At 38.1% G+C, this 25,202-nt stretch overlaps 1 protein-coding gene across 1 annotated transcript; it reads right to left on the minus strand.

Annotated features, from left to right (window-relative positions):
• Positions 1-13,666: 13,666 nt before the first annotated feature.
• On the minus strand, positions 13,667-21,360 carry LOC115215051 (thioredoxin domain-containing protein 2-like). The gene is made up of 2 exons (XM_029784191.2): positions 20,760-21,360; positions 13,667-15,439 (listed from the first exon to the last, which is right to left on the minus strand). The coding sequence occupies exon 2, from the start codon at positions 15,335-15,337 to the stop codon at positions 14,405-14,407; it is 933 nt and encodes a 310-aa protein (XP_029640051.1). The 5' UTR covers positions 15,338-15,439; positions 20,760-21,360; the 3' UTR covers positions 13,667-14,404.
• Between the last annotated feature and the right edge of the window lie 3,842 nt (positions 21,361-25,202).

Raw genomic sequence — 25,202 nt, forward strand, 5'->3', positions numbered from 1 at the left:
GTTCTCTCTTAAGGGTGTGAGTTTTTGATTATTTGGTTGTTTGAGGATTTAAAAGAAAAACAGGTGTATATAACAATTTGTAGTTAATGAAAACGTACTTACGGGTTTGTAGGCAAACACGTGGTTACAAATATATATATATTTAAGGTCAGTTAGGTTTTGAAGCTGTGTAGCTTGCTACTGACTTGGGAGAGAAACAAATAGACGTCCGTCCACTTCAACAGTTAATCCAATATATGTATATATATATATATATATTATATATATATATATATATATATATATATATAGATAAGAAGTTTGTTTGGTAAAGCACGTGGTGAATATATAAGAAAATAGTAAAGTGTGAAAAAACGACAGAAGGCTTAAATGTTAAAAAATATATATATTTGTGTCAAAACCCATTTTACCAATGTGCTTTCGGATCATCAACACAAATGAGACTGAACAAGGAAACATTCTTCATTGAAAAGTACAAACCCAGACTCAACCATCCGAACATACTGACACAGAGAAATTAACAAGGAAAAGGGAAAAAAAATTTTTAAGCGATTATCTCCCCTACACCGGAAAAAATCACTCACTACCTCCCCTTATTTAGAAATCTCCTGGAAATAAAAACAACGATAATTCCATGCAATATAAACATAACGTCACAAGAAATTTGAAAAGCTACACGCGAAACCGGTAATTTCTTTAAAAATTTTTTAAATTATGTCATTTTAAGGAAAGGAAAAAAAAAAAATTTTCCAATATTCTCCAGACATTTTGACACAAATATATATATATTTTAACATTTAAGCCTTCTGTCGTTTTTTCACACTTTACTATTTTCTTATATATATATATATATATATATTGATTGATTGATTCTAGTTTCAGCTCACGAGCTGCGGCCATGCTGGGGCACCGCGAATTTGTGTTGCTACATGGTTGAATATATAGAAAATAGTAAAATGTGAAAAAACTACAGAAGGCTTAAAGGTTAAAAAATATATATATTTGCGTCAATATGTCTGAAGAATATTAAAATTTTTTTTTTCTCTTACAATGACATAATTTAGAAGAAAGACCGGTTTCGCGTTTAGCTTTTCAAATTTCTTGCGACGTTATGTTTATGTTGAATAGAGTTATCGTTATATTTATGTTCAAAAGAGTTCTAAATAAGGGGAGGTAATGAGTGATTTCTTCCGGTGTAAGGGAGATAATCGCTTAAAATTTTTTCCTTTCTCTTGGTGTGAATTTCTCTGTATCAGTATGTTGGCATGGTTAAGTCTGGGCTTGTACTTTTCAATGAAGAATGTTTCCTTGTTTAGTCTAATTTGTGTTGATGATCCGATAGCACATTGGTAAAATGGAAAGATTAAAAATTGTGGTAGTAGTTGCTTTGCGCATTTCTCAATGTGCTCACTAAAAGGTATCATTCTGTATTCTGGGAATGCAATCTGTTGTCGATGCAGTGTGCATCTACGTCTGAGTGATAGTCCCGTGGATCCCACGTAGTCTTGGTGGCAGCCCGAGCATTTTATGACATAAATTATGTTTTCAGAGGCACAAGTAAAGTTAGATTTGATCTTGAATTTCTGTCCCTCTTTAAAGAGGAATTCTGATCCTTCTAGCAGGTTTGGACATGTTGCACAGTTCGATCTACCACATTTTTTAACTTTTGCATCCGTAATTTCAGAAAACAATTTTGCCTTTGTGAGAATATTTTAAAGTGATTTAGGTTGTTTGTAGCTTTTAATGATTTGGTGTATGTTTAGAATTTCCTTTAATTTGGGGTCCTTATGAAGTATTGGTAAATTCTGGGTGATGATGGTGAAGGCTTCTTTGTTTCTGGGGTTGTATGTAGATATGTAAGGAGGTATTTTCGGGGAAGGTGTGTTGTTGTGTTGAACTTTTCTTAAAGTTGCTATGTTGATTTCTGTTGCACGTCTGATCCCATCCTCTATGAGTTGAGTTGGGTAATGTCTGTCAATTAGGGTGTTTTTGAGTTCTTGCAGTCTAAAGTTCCTGGTATTTTTTTCTGACACTATTGTGCATATCCTTCTTGCAAGGTTGAAGGGGATGTTTGTTTTAGTGTGTCTTGGGTGGCATGAATTAAAAAGAAGGTATTGTTTGGCGTCTGTGGCTTTGTAAAAAATGTCTGTTTCTATTTTAAGGTTAATTTTTTAAATTAGTATATCCAAGAACGGGAGCTCCTTTTGGTTGTATTCCATTGTGAACTGTATATTTGGGTTTATGCTGTTCAATAGGTTTTTAAATTTTAGGAGTTTATCTGTGTTTTCATTCCAGAGTATAAAACAATCGTCTAAGAATCGTTTCCAATTCTCATTTATGTATTGAGAAAGGGGGTTTCCAAAGATTGAAAAAGATTCCTGGGAAATGATTATGGTAAAAGCAAACCCAAATAGCATACCCAAAGAGAAAACACATATAGCCAACCAAAATAGCATAGCCAAATAGCTAAGCCAAATAGCCAACACTAATAGGAAACCCAAATAGCTAACCCATATAGCCAAGCCAAATATCTAACCCAAATAGCCAACCCAAATAGCCAAGCCAAATAGCCAAGCCAAAAAGCAAACCCAAATAGCCAACCCAAATAGCAAACACAAATAGCCAACACTAATAGCAAACCCAAATAGCCAACCCAAAAAGCCAATCCAAATAGCCAACTCAAATAGCTAACACAAATAGCCAACCCAAATAACCTACCCAAAAAGCCTAGCCAAATAGCTAAACCAAATACCCAACACTAATAGCAATCCCAAATAGCCAACCCAAAAAGCCAAGCCAAATAGCTAACCCAAATAGCCAACCCAAATAACCTACCCAAATAGCCTAGCCAAATAGCTAAGCCAAATAGCCAACACTAATAGCAAACCCAAATAGCCAACGCAAATAGTCAAGCTAAATAGCTAACCCAAATAGCCTTCCCAAATAGCCAACCCAAATAGCCTAGCCAAAAAGCCAAGCCAACTATCCAACCCATATAGGAAACCCAAATAGCCAACCCAAATAGCATACCCAAATAGCAAACCCAAATAAGCAAACCAAATAGCCAAGCAAAATAGCCAACCAAAATAGCACACCCAAAGAGCCAACCAAAATAGCCAAGCCAAATAGCCAAGCCAAATATCTAACCCAAATAGCCAACCCAAATAGCCCACCCAAATAGCCAAGCCAAATAGCCAAGCCAAATTTCCTAGCCAAATATCTAATATTGGCTTTTATGGTTGGCTATTTGGTTTGCCTATTAGGTTGTCTATTAGGGTTGTCTATTTGGCTTGGCTATTTGGGTTGGCTGTTTCGGTTGGCTATTTGGGTTTACTCTTTCGCTTAACAAAAAGCCATCCCAGAAAGCACACGCAAATAGCCAACCCAAATAGACAAGCCAAATAGTTAAGCGAAAGAGTAAACCCAAATAGCCAACCGAAACAGCCAACCCAAATAGCCAACCCAAATAGCCAACACAAATAGCATACTCAAATAGCCAACCCAAAAAGCCAAGCTAAATAGCAAACCAAAATACCCAAGCCTAATAGGCAAGCCAAATAGCCAAGCCATATAGGCAAGCCAAATAGCCAAACCAAAAAGCAAACACAAATAGCCAACCCAAATAACCAACCCAAATAGCCAAGCCAAATAGCAAACCAAAATAGCCAACAAAAACAGCAAACACAAATAGCCCACCCAAATAGACAAGCCAAATAGTTAAGCGAAAGAGTAAACCCAAATAGCCAACCGAAACAGCCAACCCAAATAGCCAAGCCAAATAGACAACCCTAATAGACAACCTAATAGGCAAACCAAATAGCCAACCATAAAAGCCAACCCAAATAGCAAACCCAAATAGCCAACCCAAATAGCCAACCCAAATAGCAAACACAAATAGCCAACACAAATAGCCTAGCCAAATAGCTAAGCCAAATAACCAACACTAATAGCAAACCGAAATAGCCAACCCAAATAGCCAACCCAAAGAGCTAACCCAAATAGCCAACCAAAATAGGCAACCCAAATAGCCAGGCCAAATAGCCAAGCCGAATAGCGAGCAAAGATAGTATTCCCAAATAGCCAAGCCAAATAGCAAAGCAAACCAAAATAGACAACCTAAATAGCATACCCAAATGGCAATCCCAAAAAATCAAACCAACTAGCCAAGCAAAATAGCCACCCCAAATAGCAAACCCAAATATCCAACCCGAAAAGCCAAGCCAAATAGCCAAGCCAAAAAGCAAGCCCAAATAGCCAACCCAAATTGCAAACACATATAGCCAACCCAAATAGCCTAGCCAAACAGCCAACCCAAAAAGCCAATCCAAATAGCCAACTCAAATAGCTAACCCCAGTAGCCAATCCAAATAACCTACCCAAATATCCTAGCCAAATAGCTAAGCCAAATAGCCAACACTAATAGCAAACCCAAATAGCCAAGCCATATAGGCAAGCCAAATAGCCAACCCAAATAGCCAACCCAAATAGCCAACCAAATAGCCAACCCAATAGCCAAGCCAAATAGCCAACCCAAATAGCAAACCCAAATAGCCACCCCAAATAGCAAACACAAATAGCAAACCCAATTAGCCAAACCAAATAGCCAACACTAATAGCAAACCGGATTAGCGAACCCAAATAGCAAACCCAAATACACAACCCAAATAGCCAAGCCAAACAGCCAACAAAGATAGTATTTCCAAATAGCCAAGCCAAATAGCAAAGCAAACCAAATAGCCAACCTAAATAGCCAACCTAATAGCAATCCTTAAAAAGCAAAACAAATAGCCAAGCAAAATAGCCAACACAAATAGCAAACCCAAATAGCCAACCCGAAAAGCCAAGCCAAATAGCCAAGCCAAAAAGCAAGCCCAAATAGCCAACCCAAATTGCAAACACATATAGCCAACCCAAATAGCCTAGCCAAACAGCCAACCCAAAAAGCCAATCCAAATAGCCAACTCAAATAGCTAACCCCAGTAGCCAATCCAAATAACCTACCCAAATATCCTAGCCAAATAGCTAAGCCAAATAGCCAACACTAATAGCAAACCCAAATAGCCAACCCAAATAGTCATGCCAAATAGCTAACCCCAAAAGCCAACCGAAATAGCCAACCCAAAGAGCCAACCTAAATAGCCAAGCCAACTATCCAACCCAAATAGGAAACACAAATAGCCTACCCAAATAGCAAACACAAATAGCAAACCCAATTAGCCAAACCAAATAGCCAACACTAATAGCAAACCGGATTAGCGAACCCAAATAGCAAACCCAAATACACAACCCAAATAGCCAAGCCAAACAGCCAACAAAGATAGTATTTCCAAATAGCCAAGCGATATAGCAAACCAAAATAGCCAACCTAAATAGCCAACCTAAATAGCAATCCTTAAAAAGCAAAACAAATAGCCAAGCAAAATAGCCAACACAAATAGCAAACCCAAATAGCCAACCCGAAAAGCCAAGCCAAATAGCCAAGCCAAAAAGCAAACCCAAATAGCCAACCCAAATTGCAAACAAATTGGTGTTGATTTGTTCGACTAAAACCCTGCAAGACGGTGCTCCAGCATGGCTACAATCAAGTGACTGGAACAAGTAAAAGAATAAGAGAATACCCTTTTCTTTATTTATTTGTTTTTATTTGTTTCAGTCATTTGACTGCGGCCATGCTGGAGCACCGCCTTTAGTCGAGCAAATCGACCACAGGACTTATTCCTTGTAAGCCCAGTACACATTCTGTCGGTCTCTTTTGCCAAACCGCTAAGTTACGGGGGACGTAAACACACCAGCATCAGTTGTCCAAGTGATGTTTGGAGGACAAACACAGACACACAAACATATACACACACATACATATATATATATATATATATATATATATATATATTATATATATATACATATATACAACGGACTTATTTCCGTTTCTGTCTACCAAATCCACTCACAAGGCTTTGGTCGGCCTGTTGCTATTGTGGAAGACACTTACCCAAGGTGCCCCGCAGTGGGACTGAAATCGGAACTATGTGGTTCGTAAGCAAGCTACTTACCACACAGCCACTCCTACGCTTAAAAAAAAAAGATAATAATAATAATAATAATAATAATAATTAATAAATGAGAGCTTATGATGTACAATCCTCAGGTTCACTACAAATCGTTGAAAAGAGTAAAAAGGGGACAGAAGGCAGGAATTATCAAATAAAGCCACAAGTGACCAAGCCAGGATGGTGTTGCCTCCTTTGAATGTGAAGAATTTCAGAGAAACAGTTTTAAAAATATTTCTTGGTTATGTGTTGTGTGCAGGTTATGTTATGACTGATAATCCTTATATTCTGTACTAGTCAAGATAGTTTATATCTCCTATCTAAGCAGCTGGCTATTTCATACAAATTGAACAAGTTATATTACCTTTCTTCGCAACTGTGCGTGTTTCTGTTGAGAATTTGTTCTCAATTCCTGATAGATGTTCCACACACACACACACACCAATGAAAAAGTTTTAATATAATGGAATTTCAGTTAATTTTGCTTTTGTAACAAAAGGAAAAAAATCAAGGTTTGCGTTGTTGCTTTCATCTTTTTTTTTTTAGGTAGCCTTACTGTTTAAATTTGTCAGAGATTTAAATATACTCAGCTATTCCTTCCATCTTCTGAGATCAATAAATTAAGTACCAGTCATGCACTGAAATTATTTTATTCAGCTCTTCTCCTATACATGTTTCGAGCCTTGTTCCAGTGTGACAAATCAGTAGTTTATTAATGTCTCTTTGACAAAAAATCTCCAATCATTTAATTAGGAGTGGCTGTGTGGTAAGTAGCTTGCTTACGAAACACATGGTTCCGGGTTCAGTCTCACTGCGTGGCACCTTGGGCAAGTGTCTTCTACTATAGCCTCAGGCCGACCAAAGCCTTGTGAGTGGATTTGATTGACGGAAACTGAAAGAAGCCCGTTGTATATGTGTGTGTGTGTGTTTGTCTGTCTGTGTTTGTCCCAATGCTGGTGTGTTTACATCCGCGTAACTTAGCGTTTCGGCAAAAGAGACCGATAGAATAAGTACTAGGCTTACAAAGAATAAGTCCTGGGGTCGATTTGCTCAACTAAAGGTGGTGCTCCAGCATGGCCACAATCACATGACTGAAACGAGTAAAAGAGTATTATTATTATTATTATTATTATTATTATTATTTAGGTAGTGAGCTGGCAGAGTTTTTAGCCCATTGGATGAAATGCTTAGCAGTATTTTGTCCGTCATTACGTCCTGAGTTCAAATTCCACTGAGGTGACTTCGCCTTTCATTCTTTTTTAGGTCGGTAAAATAAGTACCAGAGGAGCACTAGAGTCAATGTAATCGACTTACCCACTACCACCAAAATTTCAGGCCTTGTGCCTATAGTAGAAAGGATTATTATTATTATTATTATTATTATTATTATTATTATTGAGTGAGATAACAGTGCATGCCATCAAAGTGATACTGGGGTAAAATATGCAAAGCCTAGTATGACCATCATGACTACTTGTCTGATAAGGGTACACCAGGCACATACATCACAACCATATGTGTGCGACATGGTGATCTCATATTAAGATAAACAGTGCATGACCTTGCAGGTGGAGTCCAGTTAGAATTTTCTTCTGGTCGAGTAACCCATCCCACTCAAAAGGTCCCTGAATAAGGATTGTTTAAGGATGTTGAACAAACCACTCATGTTTCCAAGGGTGAATTATCCAAACTTCTAAGAATTCCTTTCAGCACACGGCTGTGATTCTCCCCCACTACTTCTGCTCCTGACCAGTGATGCACATATCGTCAGCCACTAAGGGACATGCTCAACTGGTTAAGGTCAAACAACAGACAAGCAAATCTGTGGTATTGAGCAGAATATTTGCTGTAGCCCATCTTTTATACCAAGACAAAACAATGTACATGATAACACTTCCAATCAGTTAAAGAAAGAAAGAAAGAAAGAAAGAACATCAATTCAACAAAAAATTTTTTTTTGATCATTATTATTAATCTGTCGGTCAAGGCGGCAAGCTGGCAGAATCGTTAGCACACTAGACGAAATACTTATTTCGCTCGTCGCTACGTTCTACGTTCTGAGTTCAAATTCCGCCGGGGTCGACTGTGCCTTTCATCCTTTCGGGGTCGATAAATTAAGTACCAGTTACGCACTGAGATCGAGGTAATCGACTGGTTCCCTCCTCCAAAATTTCCGGCCTCGTGCCTATAGTAGAAAGGTTTATTAATTCTTCGGTCGAGAGCATGCATGTTTGTAGAAGTGACAAATAAGCCAGTGCACAGTTCTCTCCCTTTATACATAATTGTTATTTTACCATACAAAATTCGGAAGGAATGCCAGACACACACACGCACACGTCTGTGTGTTGAGGGATTAATAATTGAATGTGGAGGCGCAATGGCCCAGTGGTTAGGGCAGCGGACTCGCGGTCATAGGATCGCGGTTTCGATTCCTAGACTGGGCGTTGTGAGTGTTTATTGAGCGAAAACACCTAAAGCTCCACGCGGCTCCGGCAGGGGATGGTGGTGATCCCTGCTGTACTCTTTCACCACAACTTTCTCTCACTCTTACTTCCTGTTTCTGTTGTACCTGTATTTCAAGGGGCCGGCCTTGTCACTCTCTGTGTCACGCTGAATATCCCCGAGAACTACGTTAAGGGTGCACGTGTCTGTGGAGTGCTCAGCCACTTACACGTTAATTTCACGAGCAGGCTGTTCCGTTGATTCGGATCAACCGGAACCCTCGTCGTCGTAACCGACGGAGTGATTCCATCCATCCATAATAATTGAATAAAGAATACAAAGTCTATACTCTTCTCTGTCCTATATATTATAATACTTATCCTTTAATCCACACTTCAAAATGTAACTAATTTTCTTATGCTTGCATTCCTTCCGTGTTCAGAAAATTCCATAAGGCAGACTTTACGTCCGTCCCTCAACAAAGCACTAACCTACCAACAAGCAAACCTTTATGCTGTAGTTTGATCAACTAGAAATAGCAGCCAAATTACATTCTACCGTCTTAAATTAAGATAAATGCAAATGAAAAGATGGATGGTTGGGTGAAGTGTGTATAATCACAGTTCTGCTTCAACAGGGCTAAGTATAAAGGAGTAGTTGTAGTAACAGTGACAAGGAAAACAAAACAATGATATACGTCCAGCACTCACATACATACATATATGTATATATATGTATATATATATATATATATATATATATATATATAATATATATATATATATATATATAATATATATATAATATATATATATATATATATATACAATATGTTACATTACTCGGTAGTCAAGATAAAACTCTGAGTTTCAGATGCCGAAGTGGAAATCCACAACACCATCTCTTCGGTTATCTGGCTATTTGAAAACGTTTTCAAATAGCCAGATAACCGAAGAGATGGTGTTGTGGATTTCCACTTCGGCATCTGAAACTCAGAGTTTTATCTTGACTACCGAGTAATGTAACATATTGTATAGATAATTTCCTCTATTTACATAATATTGAGGTCTCTTTCTTTCTTTTGTTATCTTACCGTTTTATCAATATATATATATATATATATATATATATATATATATATATAAAGTACAAAATGGGACAAGAACGCAAAACATCCGGAAAGTTAAGTGATACAAAAATGGGACAACAAAACATCCAGATAGACGATACAAAGAAAAGAAGGACGGGGTCATTCGAAGTTTTCTTTCCTCAGTCGAGTTCCAGATTATCTTCACAATTTCGGCTGATTATACTTGAGATTACCCCAATCTGGCCAGCCCCAAGGAAAAACTAAGCTAAGAGCATTAGATTCCTTGGAAGGAAGCAGCGAATGTATACAAAAACAAGGATGGAAAAAAACGGAGAATGTTATACAAATACAATAAAAATAATAACAGGACATAACAACAGGTGTCTTTCGACTAAGGATGAATTAAATTAAGCTGGAGTGTGTGGAAATGAAGCATTTACGGCAGGGATACAAGATTTCACAAACACAGGGAGGAATATCGATGTTGCACGGACTTCATACCCACAGTGAAATTGCAGTGCCACTTTAGTATGCAGCCTACCTGGCCCAGTGTGGCTAGATGGTTAAGAATTTTGCTTTCCAGCCATGAAATTCTTGGTTCAATCCTACAGGTTGAAACCTCTGGCAAATGTGCCTTCTACCTAATTAGCTCAGGTTTTCAGTACCTTGTAAGCGTAATTTGGTGGCTGTAAAATTTAGTATCTCATCATGTGTATACACACACACTTACACACACACAACACACACACACACACACACACGCATGCACACACGCACACACACACACACACACATATATATTTTATCAGTGCTCTTTGAATGAAGTCCTTTTGATATTTTCCAGCACTGAATTATAGATATTTCCTTTGTCAGTATTGCAATCAGAAACGTAGCAAAAGATTGATCTGTTGGACACATGTAACCAATGCCAATATTGTACTGAGTCATCACATAAATAATATAGTTTTTTTCAGTTGCATGAACTAAAAGTCAAAGGGGAATGGGATAAGCTACTTACATCAACTTGCTATAAAAGCCAGTAATAATTTTACTTTGTACTTATTCTTAGTGCAAGTTTTGATGAGTGCAGTTCCGTTTTAACAGCAGGGATACAAAACATCCGAAAAATTAAGTGATACAAAAATGGGACAACAAAACATCCAGATAGACGATACAAAGAAAAGAAGGACGGGTCATTCGAAGTTTTCTTTCCTCAGTCGAGTTCCAGATTATCTTCACAATTTCGGCTGATTATACTTGAAATTGCTCCAATCTGGCCAGCTCCAAGGAAAAACTAAGCTAAGAGAATTAGATTCCTTGGAAGAAAGCAGCTATTTTTTCAAAGCTATAATGGAAGTGACAATGGAGCATGTTTGACATATTTTGCTTTATGAGTTCAATAAAGGCAACAATGCAACGGAAAGTGGAGGAATATTAATGCAGTATATGGGGATCTGACAATAAGTGTAAGCCAGTGTCAACAGTGGTACCAGAAATTTTGAGCTGGAAGCTACAGCCTAGAAGATGAGCCTCATCCTGGAAAACCTGTAGAGCTCGATGAGAATGTCCTGCAAACTTTGGTGGAACACAATTCCATTGTAACTGCTGAGGAACTAGCAGAGAAACTTGGGTTTGGTCATTCAACCAGTCGTTCAGGTTAGTGCTAGAAGAAAAAGGATCATCTTTGGTTTCAAGACAAAAGTTGTTCTTCCATTGGGATAATACTTGGTCACATACAACAAGGATGACATTCCAAAGGCTAGAGTAGTGGGAAAAGGAAACGATGCCCCATCCACCATATTCACCGGACAGATTATCATTTATTCTGCAGTCTTCAAAATCATTTGGACCGAAAAAATATGAATTCTGTAGACAAGGCGCAGGAGTGGCTGTGTGGTAAGTAGCTTGCTAACCAACCACATGGTTCGGGGTTCAGTCCCACTGCGTGGCATCTTGGGCAAGTGTCTTCTGCTATAGTCTCGGGCCGACCAAAGCCTTGTGAGTGGATTTGGTAGACGGAAACTGAAAGAAGCCTGTCGTATATATGTATATATATATATATATATATATGTGTGTTTGTGTGTCTGTGTTTGTCCCCCTAGCATTGCTTGACAACCGATGCTGGTGTGTTTACATTCCCGTCACTTAGCGGTTCGGCAAAAGAGACCGATAGAATAAGTACTGGGCTTACAAAGAATAAGTCCCGGAGGTCGATTTGCTCGACTAAAGGCGGTGCTCCAGCATGGCCGCAGTCAAATTACTGAAACAAGTAAAAAAAATAAAAAAAGGTCAGAATAGCACTGGAGGAGTATTTTTCATTACGGACAAGTGAATTTGGGAAGAGGGGCCTTGCAAGTCTACAAGATAGATGGAAGAGCACTGTAGAAGATGAAGGAGAGGACATTTTAGATTACAAAAGAAACTTGTTTATCTTAATTTTGTAAAATAAAAATTGTATGAAAAAACTGCATTATTTATGGGATGACCCAATATATGAATCGATTGCAATATAAAATGAACTGTGTCCATGTCACAGCTTCCTTTACCAGTTGAAACTATTTCACTTGACCTGTATTGTTAATGCAAAATCAAAGAAATGGAAATATTAAAAACACCACATCTAAAACACATCAGATGTCTTTGTTATTCCTTAATCATTAACCCTTTAGCATTCACATTACTCAGACAAATGAAATGCTTATTTATTCATATTGATTTGAATTAATCATGTGTTATCTTGTAGCTTTGAGATTTTGATGAAAAAACTGTTAATTTTTAGAGTGATATTGTAGGATTGGTGAGAGTCCAGATCTGGCCAGTCTGAACATAAAACAGGTAGGATATTTTGTCCAGATGCGGTCAGTTAACATGCTAAAGGGTTAAACTGTTTCTTTCAGTCATATTGTTTTATATCTTAATGACCCTACAGGTCATTAAGGTATAGAACCATATTTCATTATGCAACCATAATATATGACAAAGTATCATCATCATCATCATCATCATCATCATTTAGTGTCCGCTTTCCATGCTAGCATGGGTTGGATGGTTCAACTGGGGTCTGTGAAGCTGGAAGGCTTCGTCAGGCCCAGTCAGATCTGGCAGTGTTTCTACGGCTGGATGCCTTTCCTAACACCAACCACTCCGTGAGTGTAGTGGGTGCTTTTTACGTGCCACCCGCACAGGTGCCAAACAGAGCTGGCAAACGGCCACGAATGGATGGTGCTTAAAAAGTATATTAAACATTTTTATAAGCCAATACTGTGTTCTACAAAATCAGTGTTGGCCAGTGGCGGCTCATGTGTAGGCACTGCAGAACTGCAGAACCCCCTATTTCCACTCGATATTACTGATATCATTTTTTCTTTAATTCTTTCTTTATAGTTGTACATTATATAATCCTTAAGCTTAACGTCAGTAGCCATCCCCTAGTTTATGAAAAAAATACAAAACTTCTTCTATGGAACTGTGCACTTCACAGTTCCAGCAATGCGGTGCTTGGCTGTTGTGTGCATGCGCACTTGTCCGAGATAGGAAGCTGCACACTAGGGAGAGGGAGCACTATGGTTCACACAGTGCCTACCCTGGTGTGCTGGTGAAAAGTAGTGCTCCTTTTTGACTCTGCGTATGTTGTGCTTAAAAAATTGTTTATATTCTTGAATGTGATAAAGTGTAGAATCAGGATTTGAAAAATAGGACAGATTTTACCCCCTTATTTTGTGATTAAGGGGAGATTTTTGAAAAACAAGGGGGAATTCACTGTGGTATTCAGTAAACAAATCAAACACACTTCCAGGCAGTGGCTAAAACACAAACGAATCAAGTCTATGTATAAATATTCTTTTTATATGTTTGTTTCCTTTTACACATTATTGAAACAATGGCTAAAAATTTCCTGAAGCAGCACCCCAACTAATCTTATCTACAAGCCGCCACTGGTGTTGGCTTTAATTTCTAAAGAAAATCTGTAGAGATGGCCTTAACATATATTTACAGACTTAAGTTTTCTTAACCAATGTAGCAGGTCTGATAAGATGAAGTTATTTTCTAGTTAAAAATTTATATATAACAAAAACAAAGATAGAATTCATAATTTATTTTTTATTTTATAATTTAAAGAATTTTCTCTTTGGTTTGCTTTGTATTCTTCTTCTTCAATTAACTCCAATTTCAAATGTTTGCTCTTTTTAGATATTTCCATGAATTCTTTCCCGATCAGTAAAACAGTTGATGCATCAAATGGTAATAATCAGTCAAATGTAAAAAAAAAAAGTTAAAATTACTATTTTTCAGTCTATGTTAATCAAGTTAGACTTAGTTCATGAATAGTAAATAAATTCACCAAAAGTATAGTTTGAGCAGGGATACTATTGTCTCCAGTGTTCATATTATTACTACCTTCTACATAAGCTTGGGGTCCAGACTTCTGAAGGCAGACAATTGCATACTAGAATAGTAATTATGGTACCCACTCTGTTATCCCATTAAGCAATATACATTTCTCAATGTGCATCCATTTGCTTAGTTGCACAAGAGGCAACCATTGTATTTCACAACCGATTACTTATTGAAAAGAGACAAATATGAAACTGTAAGGTCACATGTTCCAACGATTCGTTTGCAGATATCTAAAACTGAAGAATGACCCCCACCCAGCCATCATATATGGAGAAAGATATGGGAGAATAAAATTTTTTTTTTAATTGAAACAAATCAAACATTCAAACTTATGATCATAAGTCTTTGGTTACTCCAAACTTTTATGAACAATCACTTGAGTAATATAATTAAGACATTCATGCCCAGTTTTCTTTTTGCCAATTCAAGATTCACACAGCTTCAACCTATCTGCTAGATCTTCTAGAGTCTTCATAGCTTGGCTGTAATTCTGAGATGCTCTTTCCAAAGATTCTATGATTTTATTTCGATCTTTATCATTATGCCAAAGAGGGGAAGAGTTAGCCTTCTGTTTTGAAGAATAGGCATTTAATGTTACTGGGTGAATTCCATGTGCAAGTTTTCTTGTTCTAACTGAATCTAAAATGACACTGTTCAAAGAATGTTCTGGATTACTGAATGAAAATTCTTCTTGACCCCTATAATTCAGGTTAACTTGTGACTGCTGGTTTAACCTGGAATTTTGAGAGCATACCTTGTGAACAGGTGCTATAAAAATTCCATCAGAGTTTTTCCGTGAATCTTGCTTCAAGTAATATTTTATGAGAGAATCCAATTCTTGTGTTTTTGAATTTGATTTCTCTGAAGCTTCTGAGAGATCGTTATCGATATAATTAAATATGGGGTCTGATTTTGATTCAGGAATCTTCTCTTTTGCTGAAGATTCTGAATCAGGAGTGCTCTTGGCAAGGGGTTCCTGTTTTGGATCCTTTCTCGGTTCTATAACTTCATCAGATTTGTCAAACGTTTTTTCTCGTGATAGATTACTTTCTTGCTCAGGTTTATCAAAGGATGAGCTTGGATTAAGTTCAGTGTCCTCATTAGAAGGTGATTGTACTGCTACGGGGACCTCTTCTGATAAAGTTGTCTCTTCTGGTGATTGCTCATTTTTTGACATTTCATTTTCTTCTGATGTCTTTGGTTCCAACTGGGATGTCTCAGGCAGGGCTTCTTCTTTTCCTTCAGGTTTGTCTTCATCATGACTAGATTCTGTAACTGCATTCTGCTCTACACCAACATCTACATTTTCACCCTTTTTATCTGTCTTCACTCCTTCCAAATCGGGTGTATTCTCCATTGCTTCAATTGTTATTTCAGCCGATTTCAAGTATATATATATAGGCAGAGGAGTGTATTTTTTTTAGTATTTGTGTTTTTGCTTCTTCCTTTTTCTTTAAATCTAAAATTGAAAATAAAAGAAAAACGCAAGACAAATTAGAAAATTTGTGGGCAACTGAAAAAAAATTTTTATAAAAAAAAGTATCAAAGGTCATATAAAAATTTTATAATCAAAGGAATTGTAGCAGAACAAATCATTAATATTTATTTAAGCAACTAAAGACACTTTTAAATGTTTTTCCCGAAAATACTTGTGTTCAAATTTTTTGCATATGAATGAAGATTGTTGCAACAAGAGGTGCCAATCATTAATTGTAGAGGGAACATGTGGAAGAGGTAGATCCAGTAGGATATGGGACGAAGTGGTGAGAAAGGATCTACAGATGTTGGTACTCACAGAGGGGATGGCAAGGGACCAAGACTCCTGGCAATTGGCTATGCTTGAGAAAACACGCCAAGCTAAGTAAAAGCATGGTTGTCCTTGCATATAGTCTTGTCTCTTGTATTCCTCTCCGGTTGAGCATTCCTTTCTTGCGGGCTTGTGGGTGATGGTGCCATGTAAAAAGCACTTATACCAGTGCCACGTAAATGCACCAGTGCCAGTACTGTGTAAAAGCATCCAGTACACTCTGTAAAGGGGTTGGTGTTAGGAAGGGCATCCAGCCTTAGGGACCATGCCAAAACAGACATGGAGCCTGGACAGCTCTTCAGATGGCCAGCTCCTGTCCACTTAGTGGTCATCCCTCTTATATGAATGTAATATAATTTTTCTGAATCTTCAGATTTTTCTATATGCTAGACCATTGGTTTTAAATTGATATTAATCAAATTAATATTCAATTTTTCACCCTTATTATTTTAAATTTTATATATATATGTATGTATGTATGTACATGTGCATGTATGTGTATGTATATGTATCTATATATATATATGTTTGAATATGTGTACGTGTATTGGCATATGCATATATATATATAAATATATATATATATATATATATATTTAAACATAATAAATAACAATAGGGTAATAAAAAATTATTATTACCAGTGGCCTAGCACAAAAATTTTTACCGGCATCCTCTCTGTCGCCAGGTATAATCCGCGTCTGCGCAGTGGTCTGAAAAGTTAGGATATGCAGGCAGTTAGTTTTACGTGTGGACCTGGCTGTATGTATATTTGAAATCCAAAGGTTTCCCACTGATGAAGACTGGCCTTCAGCAAATATTTTTTGGCTGGAAATAGTTAGAAACCATGGTCTGGGAAATAATTGAGATGGTAAACGCTTTTAATTTTCATTCCTTTCGAGAATTTATCCTTAATTGGTGGTTTGAGTTTTCTACTGCTCTTTCTAGCACAAGGCTTTCCTATTTGGAAGCCTCTTGTTGTATTTCTATATATATGAGTGTGTCTGTGTATGATTGTATCAGAATAACTGCTATGACTAGATATATTTTCTTCTGGAGATGCTATTGCATACACACAATAGTTTAAAATTTCCTCAACCAACGGGCATTGACTGATTGATTTGAGATCTGTATGTTTTTGTTCCTTTTTATATATATATATATATATATATGTATGTAAACGACTATGAATGCACATTTATATATATATATCTCATAATTGGATATTTTACTTCTATTATTTACTTATTTTACATTTACATTATTCATTTTAAATTTTCTTCATTTTATTTCCACTTTTACTTTAGTCACTTTTTATTTCATTATATCTTATCCTTTATTTTACCTTGTTACCCCTTATATTCTAACTGATCTGTTAATCCTTTACCCACACATAACAATAAAAAATAATAACTCCTTATTTAGTCTGCTTGCATGAACGGAAGGGACCACATGTAATATCTTAATGTATATCTTTCTCATTTTCATACTCATAACATATAAATGAAAATTTAAAGCATAAATTTGTAATTTCCTATTGAGCAATAATGGAAATGGCTGTAAGAAGTAACGATTACCAATTTTTTAATAATAAATAATCATTATTATCTTAACTCTCCATTTTCTTTCCTTCATTTATCACAACATGAACTTTATTCTTAACACATATCTAATGATTTAAAGAAATTTCCTTTCTCAAAATTACTAGGCATAAAACCGGTATTTCTTTGGATGCAACCATCCTGCAACCATCTTTTTATGGGGCTAACTTATCCTCTAAGCAACTTTATATATAAATATATATATATATATATCATCATCATCATTTAGCGTCCGTTCTCCATGCTAGCATGGGTTGGACAGTTCAACTGGGGTCTGTGAAGCTGGAAGGCTTCATCAGGCCCAGTCAGATCTGGCAGTGTTTCTACGGCTGGATGCCCTTCCTAACGCCAACCACTCCGTGAGTGTAGTGGGTGCTTTTTACGTACCACCCGCACAGGTGCCAGACAGAGCTGGCAAACGGCCACGAATGGATGGTGCTTTTACGTGTCACCGGCACGGGGCCAGGCGAGGCTGGCAACGGACACGAACGGATGGGGCTTTTACATGCCACCAACACGGGGGCCAGACAGAGCTGATAGATATATAATTTAATTTAATGCAGGTAGCACGTAAAAAGCACCCACTACACTCACGGAGTGGTTGGCGTTAGGAAGGGCATCCAGCTGTAGAAACATTGCCAGATAAGACTGGAGCCTGGTGCAGCCTTCTGGCTTCCCAGATCCCCGGTCGAACCGTCCAACCCATGCTAGCATGGAGAACGGACGTTAAACGATGATGATGTTGATGATGATGATATATATATCATTGCTATTATGCAAAAGTGTCATGAGTCCAAAACGTTGCTTTTTTCACCATTACACAGCAAAACAGTTCTACTACACTTAGACAATTTTTGATATCTTGGCATCTGAAGCAGCTGGAGATAGGTATAGTTTGACCAAAAGAACCCGCAATTGCAAGCAAAAATGAATACTGAGAAAATGCATTTGGCCAAATTTGGACATATGACAGTTTAACATAATAGCAATGATATATATATATATATATATAATTAGAAAAAAATCACTTTTTATCAATTCAATAATGAAAAGTTAAATTATAACATTTAGAAAAATTACATATTATAGAAAGATTAAATATAAGATAAAGCATATAAATATATATATTTTTACTTGCTTCAGTCATTTGACTGTGGCCATGCTGGAGCACCACCTTTAGTCAAGCAAATCGACCCCAGGATTTATTCTTTGTAAGCCCAGTACTTATTCTATCTGTCTCTTTTGCTGAACCGCTAAGTGACAGGGACATAAACACAGCAGCATCGGTTGTCAAGCAATGCTAGGGGGACAAACACAGACACACAAACACGCATACACACACATATATACATATATACAACGGGCTTCTTTGAGTTTCTGTCCACCAAATCCACTCACAAGGCGTTGGTCGGCTCGGGGCTATAGCAGAAGACACTTGCCCAAGGTGCCATGCAGTGGGAATGAACCTGGAACCATGTGGCTGGTAAGCAAGCTACCTACAATACAGCCACTCATATATATATATATATGAGAGGTTTTGGTATCCAGAAGACCCAGAAGGCAGGTAAGGCTATGTAAGTACTACAGAAGAACTGCTGTTAGACTCCCGGTTCAATAATAATATGAATGAGGAGTCTAAAGCAGGTCATGTGTGAGCGTGTATATGTTAAATAAGATGAGACAATAGAGCCAAGGCAGTGTGAAATTTCTAGGACATTTATATTGAACTCTACCTTTTCCTGTTATTTAACTTTCTCATATCGTCTCTGATGATGGGATATCAAAGATATCCCTGAAACAGCTGTAAGGCTACCTTTCTCTTTATAAATGTACTAGAAATTTCACACTGCTTTGGCTTCATTGTCTCATTTTATTTAACACACACACACACACATATATATGTATGTATGTATGTATCTATATATATATATATATATATATATATATATATTGATGGATGTATAAATACAAGAGAGAAACAGGGAGGAAATGTTGTAGGGGTCTTGTCTTATTTTGAGATGCTCTGTGTGTCTTTCAATTAATTTTAAATATAACAAAGAATTTCGTAAAATAACTTAGTTATCATTAAGCTAGTGTTGGGAACATAAATTGTGACTAAAGAGCCAGAAGCAGTTTCAACTGGGTTGGCATCAAAAGGGTTAAAGATATGATGGTCACTGAGAATTAAGGCGGCGAGCTGGCAGAAACGTTAGCACGCCGGGCGAAATGCGCAGCCGTATTTTGTCTGCCGTTACGTTCTGAGTTCAAATTCCGCTGAGGTCGATTTTGCCTTTCATCCTTTCGGGGTCGATAAATTAAGTACCAGTTACGCACCGGGGTCGATGTTATCAACTTAATCCGTTTGTCTGTCCTTGTTTGTCCCTTCTGTGTTTAGCCCCTTGTGGGTAGTAAAGAAATAGATCACTGAGAATTAAAATAAAGTTACAGAATTTTTTTCTGCTTCTCTTTTTCTTGCCAAGTCTGGTGGAAGGGTCTGGTGGAATGGTCTGTACCCATAACTTATGCAGACCAGTTGGATTGATACTATTAACATTCCCCTTGAACTTTTGCAGTCAACTCCTGCAGAAAAGACATGAGCAGAGACGAACTTCCAGGGGGTCAATGTATGTTGTTCTGGGAAAGAAAAAGAAAAACTGCAAGTAGCGGTTAGTGTTGGACCTAGTGGGAAGTGGGGGGCATATACCACTTACCTTTAAATGGTCCTTTTGTGCTACTGACTATGATGATCATCCTTTCTACTATAGGTACAAGGCCTGAAATTTTGGGTGTCGGGGAAGGAGCCAGTTGATTAGATCGACCTCAATATACAACTGGTACTTAATTTATCGACCCCGAACGGATGAGAAGTAAAATCAACCTCAGCGGAATTTGAACTCAGAAAGTAGAGATGGGTGAAATACTGCTAAGCATTGCATCCAGCGTGCTAATGATTCTGCCAGCTCACCGCCTTGGTGACTATGATGATAATGACAACAACGATAATGACAAAGATGATGAGGACAGTGAGGAGACGGAGGAAGATGGGTTTTTTTTTCATACAAGCCCAAGGCACTAAAGATCATTCTTTTTCCTTGAGGACATGAATTAGGAACCTAAATATAAGTGACATTAATAGCAACAAGGAATTGAAATCAGGTGAGACCAAGAATCAGTAATAAATTGGTATAGATGTAGCTACATGAGTGTGGAAATAGGTGGAAAAGTGAGAGGAAACGTGAAAACTTGAGTGAGGAATAGTGAGCATGGAAACGTGTGATAGTATGACAAAAGAGACACAGGTGTGTAGACACAGGTAGGCAAACAAAAGTGTGGAAATATGAGGGTGGAAACATGAATGCGGAAACACTTACCATTAATACATGTGTCCAGTGGCACTTAATGCTCCAGTTCGCACTATCTTTCAAGCTGTTTAAATGACTGATTGATTTCACCTGCTTAACCTGGGGTGATAGTGTTAATTCTTGATGGTGGGTGGTTGCTGCTACTGCTGCTGTGGTGGTGGTGGCGGTGGTGATAGTGGTGGTGGTCGTCGTTGTTGATTACAATTGCATGGTTCTAGTTATATCTGTTGGTGTATGTTGTAGTCGTGGCTATTTGTTGGTCATTGGTGTGTGTTATTGTTGACGTTGTTGATAATGGTGGTGGTGGTGGGAGTGCTGGTGCTGGTTGTGATTGACCAGCACAATGAAGAAAAACCGCGACCGTCCCGCCTTCTTTTTCAGTCGTAGTATCTCCAGGACTACATAATTTAGTGGTACCTTTCATAATACGGTAGGACGTGAAATGAAGGAGATTTGGCTGATATTTTGAGTAAAGGCAAACGACCACGTAAAGGAGCCCTTCCTCGTTGACTCGTACCGTGTCTTTGTTGTTTATTTCTAAGATCAGTCCCGACTGAGAAGAGTAAGGATCAAAATTGATCCAGTCATGACCATCCCATCTTTGCTAAGATTTAGTATATACATACATACATACATGCATATATATATAATATATATATATATATATATATATATATATATATATATATATATATATAATATATATATATATATATATATGACTCGGCGTTATACAAAGTGTCTTTCCAAGATCTTAGGTGAAATAAGTGATAGATGAAGAAGTCAGGCCGCTATTACGGGTGTATGTTGTAGTTGTTGTTGATGTTGCTGCTACTGTCTGTTTTGTAGCTGTTTGTAGATATATTAAGTAGATGATGAAGATGGTGACATATACTATTTGTCGATCCACATTGTCGTTATTATTGTTTCGCAGAAGCGTGGTTTGTTGTTGTAGGGTGGGTTGTAATCGTTCGTGGGGTTCGTTGGTTGATCGTGGGGCAGTTGTTATTGTTGTTGTTGTTGTCGTCGGTGTTTGACTCCCGCATCAAACTTAATGGAACAGATCTAATAATCTAGTGGTATCTCAGACGTGATCGCCCGTCTTTTAAGGAATACTACTAAAGCTGCATTATCCGATATTTCCTTTCCTTAAGATAAGCGACGCACGATTTGCGCAAAGTCTAGATACTTATTGTATGTAGCAAATCTAGCCAACAAGTTAGAAAAGCTCTCTCACTGGCTGTTTATTTGTTAGTGTTTGTGGCGATTGTGGCTGTATTATATATAAAATTACTGAGGGTGGAGACGGCAGAAAAAAAAATACAAAGGAATTAATGTTTGACCAGTTCACATGTCAGTTGAAACCGTTTAGTAGCCATGGTGACAGGGAGACAACTCTGAACACGTGCTTGAGATCAATGCGTTGCCCTTGGAAATATTGATAAACACTTAACTATCTTGTAAGTTGGACTTAATAATAACAAACACGGAGGTATCGATTTTACTATCCATCAGTCAGATATAATGTGTACCAGTCATACACTGATGTTCGATCCAATGCAATAACACCTACACACATACAAAATTGACGTTTCAATTTCGTACAGACATGCACATATGGTGGTGATTTGATAGGATCGATAAGAGTCGACAATATTCGTCTTGTGTTGGCAGTATTCGTTCTGAGTTCAAATCCTACATTACTCTTCTTTTTCTTTCTCTCTCTCTTTCTCTCTCTCTTTCTCTCTCTCTCTCTCTCTCTCTCTCTCTCTCTCTCTATCTATCTATCTATCTATCTATCTATCTCTTTCCCTCTCGATATATGTATCACACACACACTCTCTTTCTTCCCCTCTGGGAGATATCAGCTATTCTAATGCCAGTAGCAAAAATATTGGCGTAGGACGAAGAAGAAATTTGCCCAAGACAACGCTTTTATGGGGGGGGGGCAATAATATTAGGTGTCTGCTGTATAGGCTGTGGGGTTCTAAGGGCTGCTTAGGATGACATACTTTCTAGCTACCAGACTGAGTAAGAACTGGATAGCGATGGACTCTGCCAGCCTTAATTACATTGTATATGTTGTAATGACACTCTTACAATCCCAGCAGAATTTAAGGAACCACAAAACTTATATAAAATGTCTTAAATAGGCACAGGGCCAGAGACTTGATGGAGAAGGAGAAGTTGATTGCATAAAATACCAGTATTTGACTGATATTTTATTTTAACGATTCTTGAATGCAATGTAAAGGTGACTTTGGTGGTATTTGAAGTAAGCGCGCATAGACACGCACATACGATGACAGTCGCTCATAGCCAAACAAAGGTGGTTCAACAATTTCTTGTTGAAATTACAGGAGACCCAATTTCTGACTTTGTCTTTGAGTCCATCCTCCAGCCAAAGGTGGCTGCTCTTGAGCAATTTCTGAAGAATATTGAAGCAATTGAACCCCATCCAGGTTTCTTCATACTTAGAAATTACCTTTTGATCCCTAAGCTTCTATATTTGCTCAGAGTCAGCTCCTCTCACTGATTCCCATCTTGCCTCCAATGCTTTGACAACCTAATCTTTGAGAGACTCGAATGCTTGGTCAATATCAGACTCTCTCCAACATCCCGCAATCAGGTTGCATTGCCCAACCAATTTGGGGGTCTTGGTCTTCATAAGTATTTGTCCCTTTCTTTCCCCTGCTTCCTTTCTTCTACTCATGCCTGCTCCACCCTGGTGAGCAACATCCTCTCCAACGTGGACCAGTTCCAATAGGGAGTTGGATGAAGCTCTCCAACAGTGGAGTGAATTGGGCTTGTCTGCTCCTGAGAAGGTGGAGGACTGTCAGAGCCAGAGAGCTTGGGACAACATAAGGTCAAAGGCCACCTTTGAATCTCTCTTCATCCAGTCGGACCAGTTTTCACGGTACCACTTACTGTCTACTTGTGCCAAATACTCAGGTGACTGGGTTGATGCCATCCCTGTTGCTAATGTCGGTGGCCTTCTCAGCTTGGACGAACTTCATGTCTCTGTTGCCCTCAGAGTGGGAGCTGAAGCATGCATGGGTTTGAGCTGTCATTGTGGCAAGCTCCTTGATTCCACAGGCCTCCATGGTCCTTTTTGCTGCCTTAATGCTGGTCGCTTTGCGAATCATACAGAATTAAACCTTATACTCAAGAGGAGCTTGGCCTGGGCAAACATCCCTCCATCTTGGAACCATCTGGATTGTCCAGATGTGATGGGAAAAGACCTGACAGCCTCACCCTGTGCCCTTGGTCAAGAGGCAGATGCCTTGTCTGGGACGTCACTGTTAGCGACTCTTTTGCTTCTCATATCCTGGATGCTGCAGCCAGGGTGAGATCCACAGCTTCTGCAGCCAAGCAGAGCAAAATCCTGAAGTACCATGATCTGTCAGCCAACTACATTTTTCCATCCTGTGGCGTTCGAGACACTTGGTGGGGTTGGGCCACTAACTGCGAGATTCCTGTCTTCACTGGCAGCTCACCTAGCAGAGGTAACTGGTGAAGCTCATGAGGATGCTTGGTTGTTCCAACGCATCGACCTCGCCATCACTTGTGGCAATGCTGTAAGCATGCTGGCATGTCTCAATAGTCATTAGAAAGGTTTCCCAGTGCCCCAGAATTTTCAACCTAAGGTGGTGAATTATTTTTGTTTTTTTTTTGTGGTTTTTTGTGTTTATTTTTTGTAATTTTTTCAATTGTGTTCTGTTTCGTCAAAATTTCTAATTTAATTTTTTTTTCTAATTTATATCATATGTAATTGAGAATTATTGTTTAATTGTGAACTGATAAAAAAAATTCCATTAACTGATCAAATGTATGAGCTGTACATTGGCTCACTCCTGCCATCAAATTGATTTTACCTAAACAGGTGCACATTATACCACATATCAGGTGTTGAAGTGATCACAGAGCAATGGGAGATGAAGTGTTTTGCTCAAGAAAGCAAGAAACCACCCCGTCCAAGATTTGAAACCATGATCTTACAATCATGAGAGCAACACTCTAACCACCTTCATATATAAGTTTGTATTCTATAAAATTATGCAATATACTTTCAGATTAATGTGAAGTTGTTTTTATTATAACTGAACATAAAAACAAAATACTGAAGGACAACCTCTGGACGCTGAACATTTCAGATGAGATGACAAAGGTCTGAGATATCTGGCACCTTGTTGTACTCAAGAAAACCCACACTCCACAGTGGAAGTATTAAGGTTGCCTCTCCCACTGCTGAAGAGGATTAGCCTGCAAGAGTCCTGTGCCAGTACCATGTAAAAAGCACTCATGCCGGTTCCACGTAAATGCACCCAGCACATTTTATAAAATGGTTGGTGTTAGAAAGGCCATCCAGCCATAGACACCAAGCTGTAACCTGGCAGAATGTTTAATGATATTTCAGACTCTGGGCAAAATGTTTAGTACCACTTCATCTGT

Source organism: Octopus sinensis, linkage group LG8, assembly GCF_006345805.1.
Source record: "Octopus sinensis linkage group LG8, ASM634580v1, whole genome shotgun sequence".
Lineage (NCBI taxonomy): Eukaryota > Metazoa > Mollusca > Cephalopoda > Octopoda > Octopodidae > Octopus > Octopus sinensis.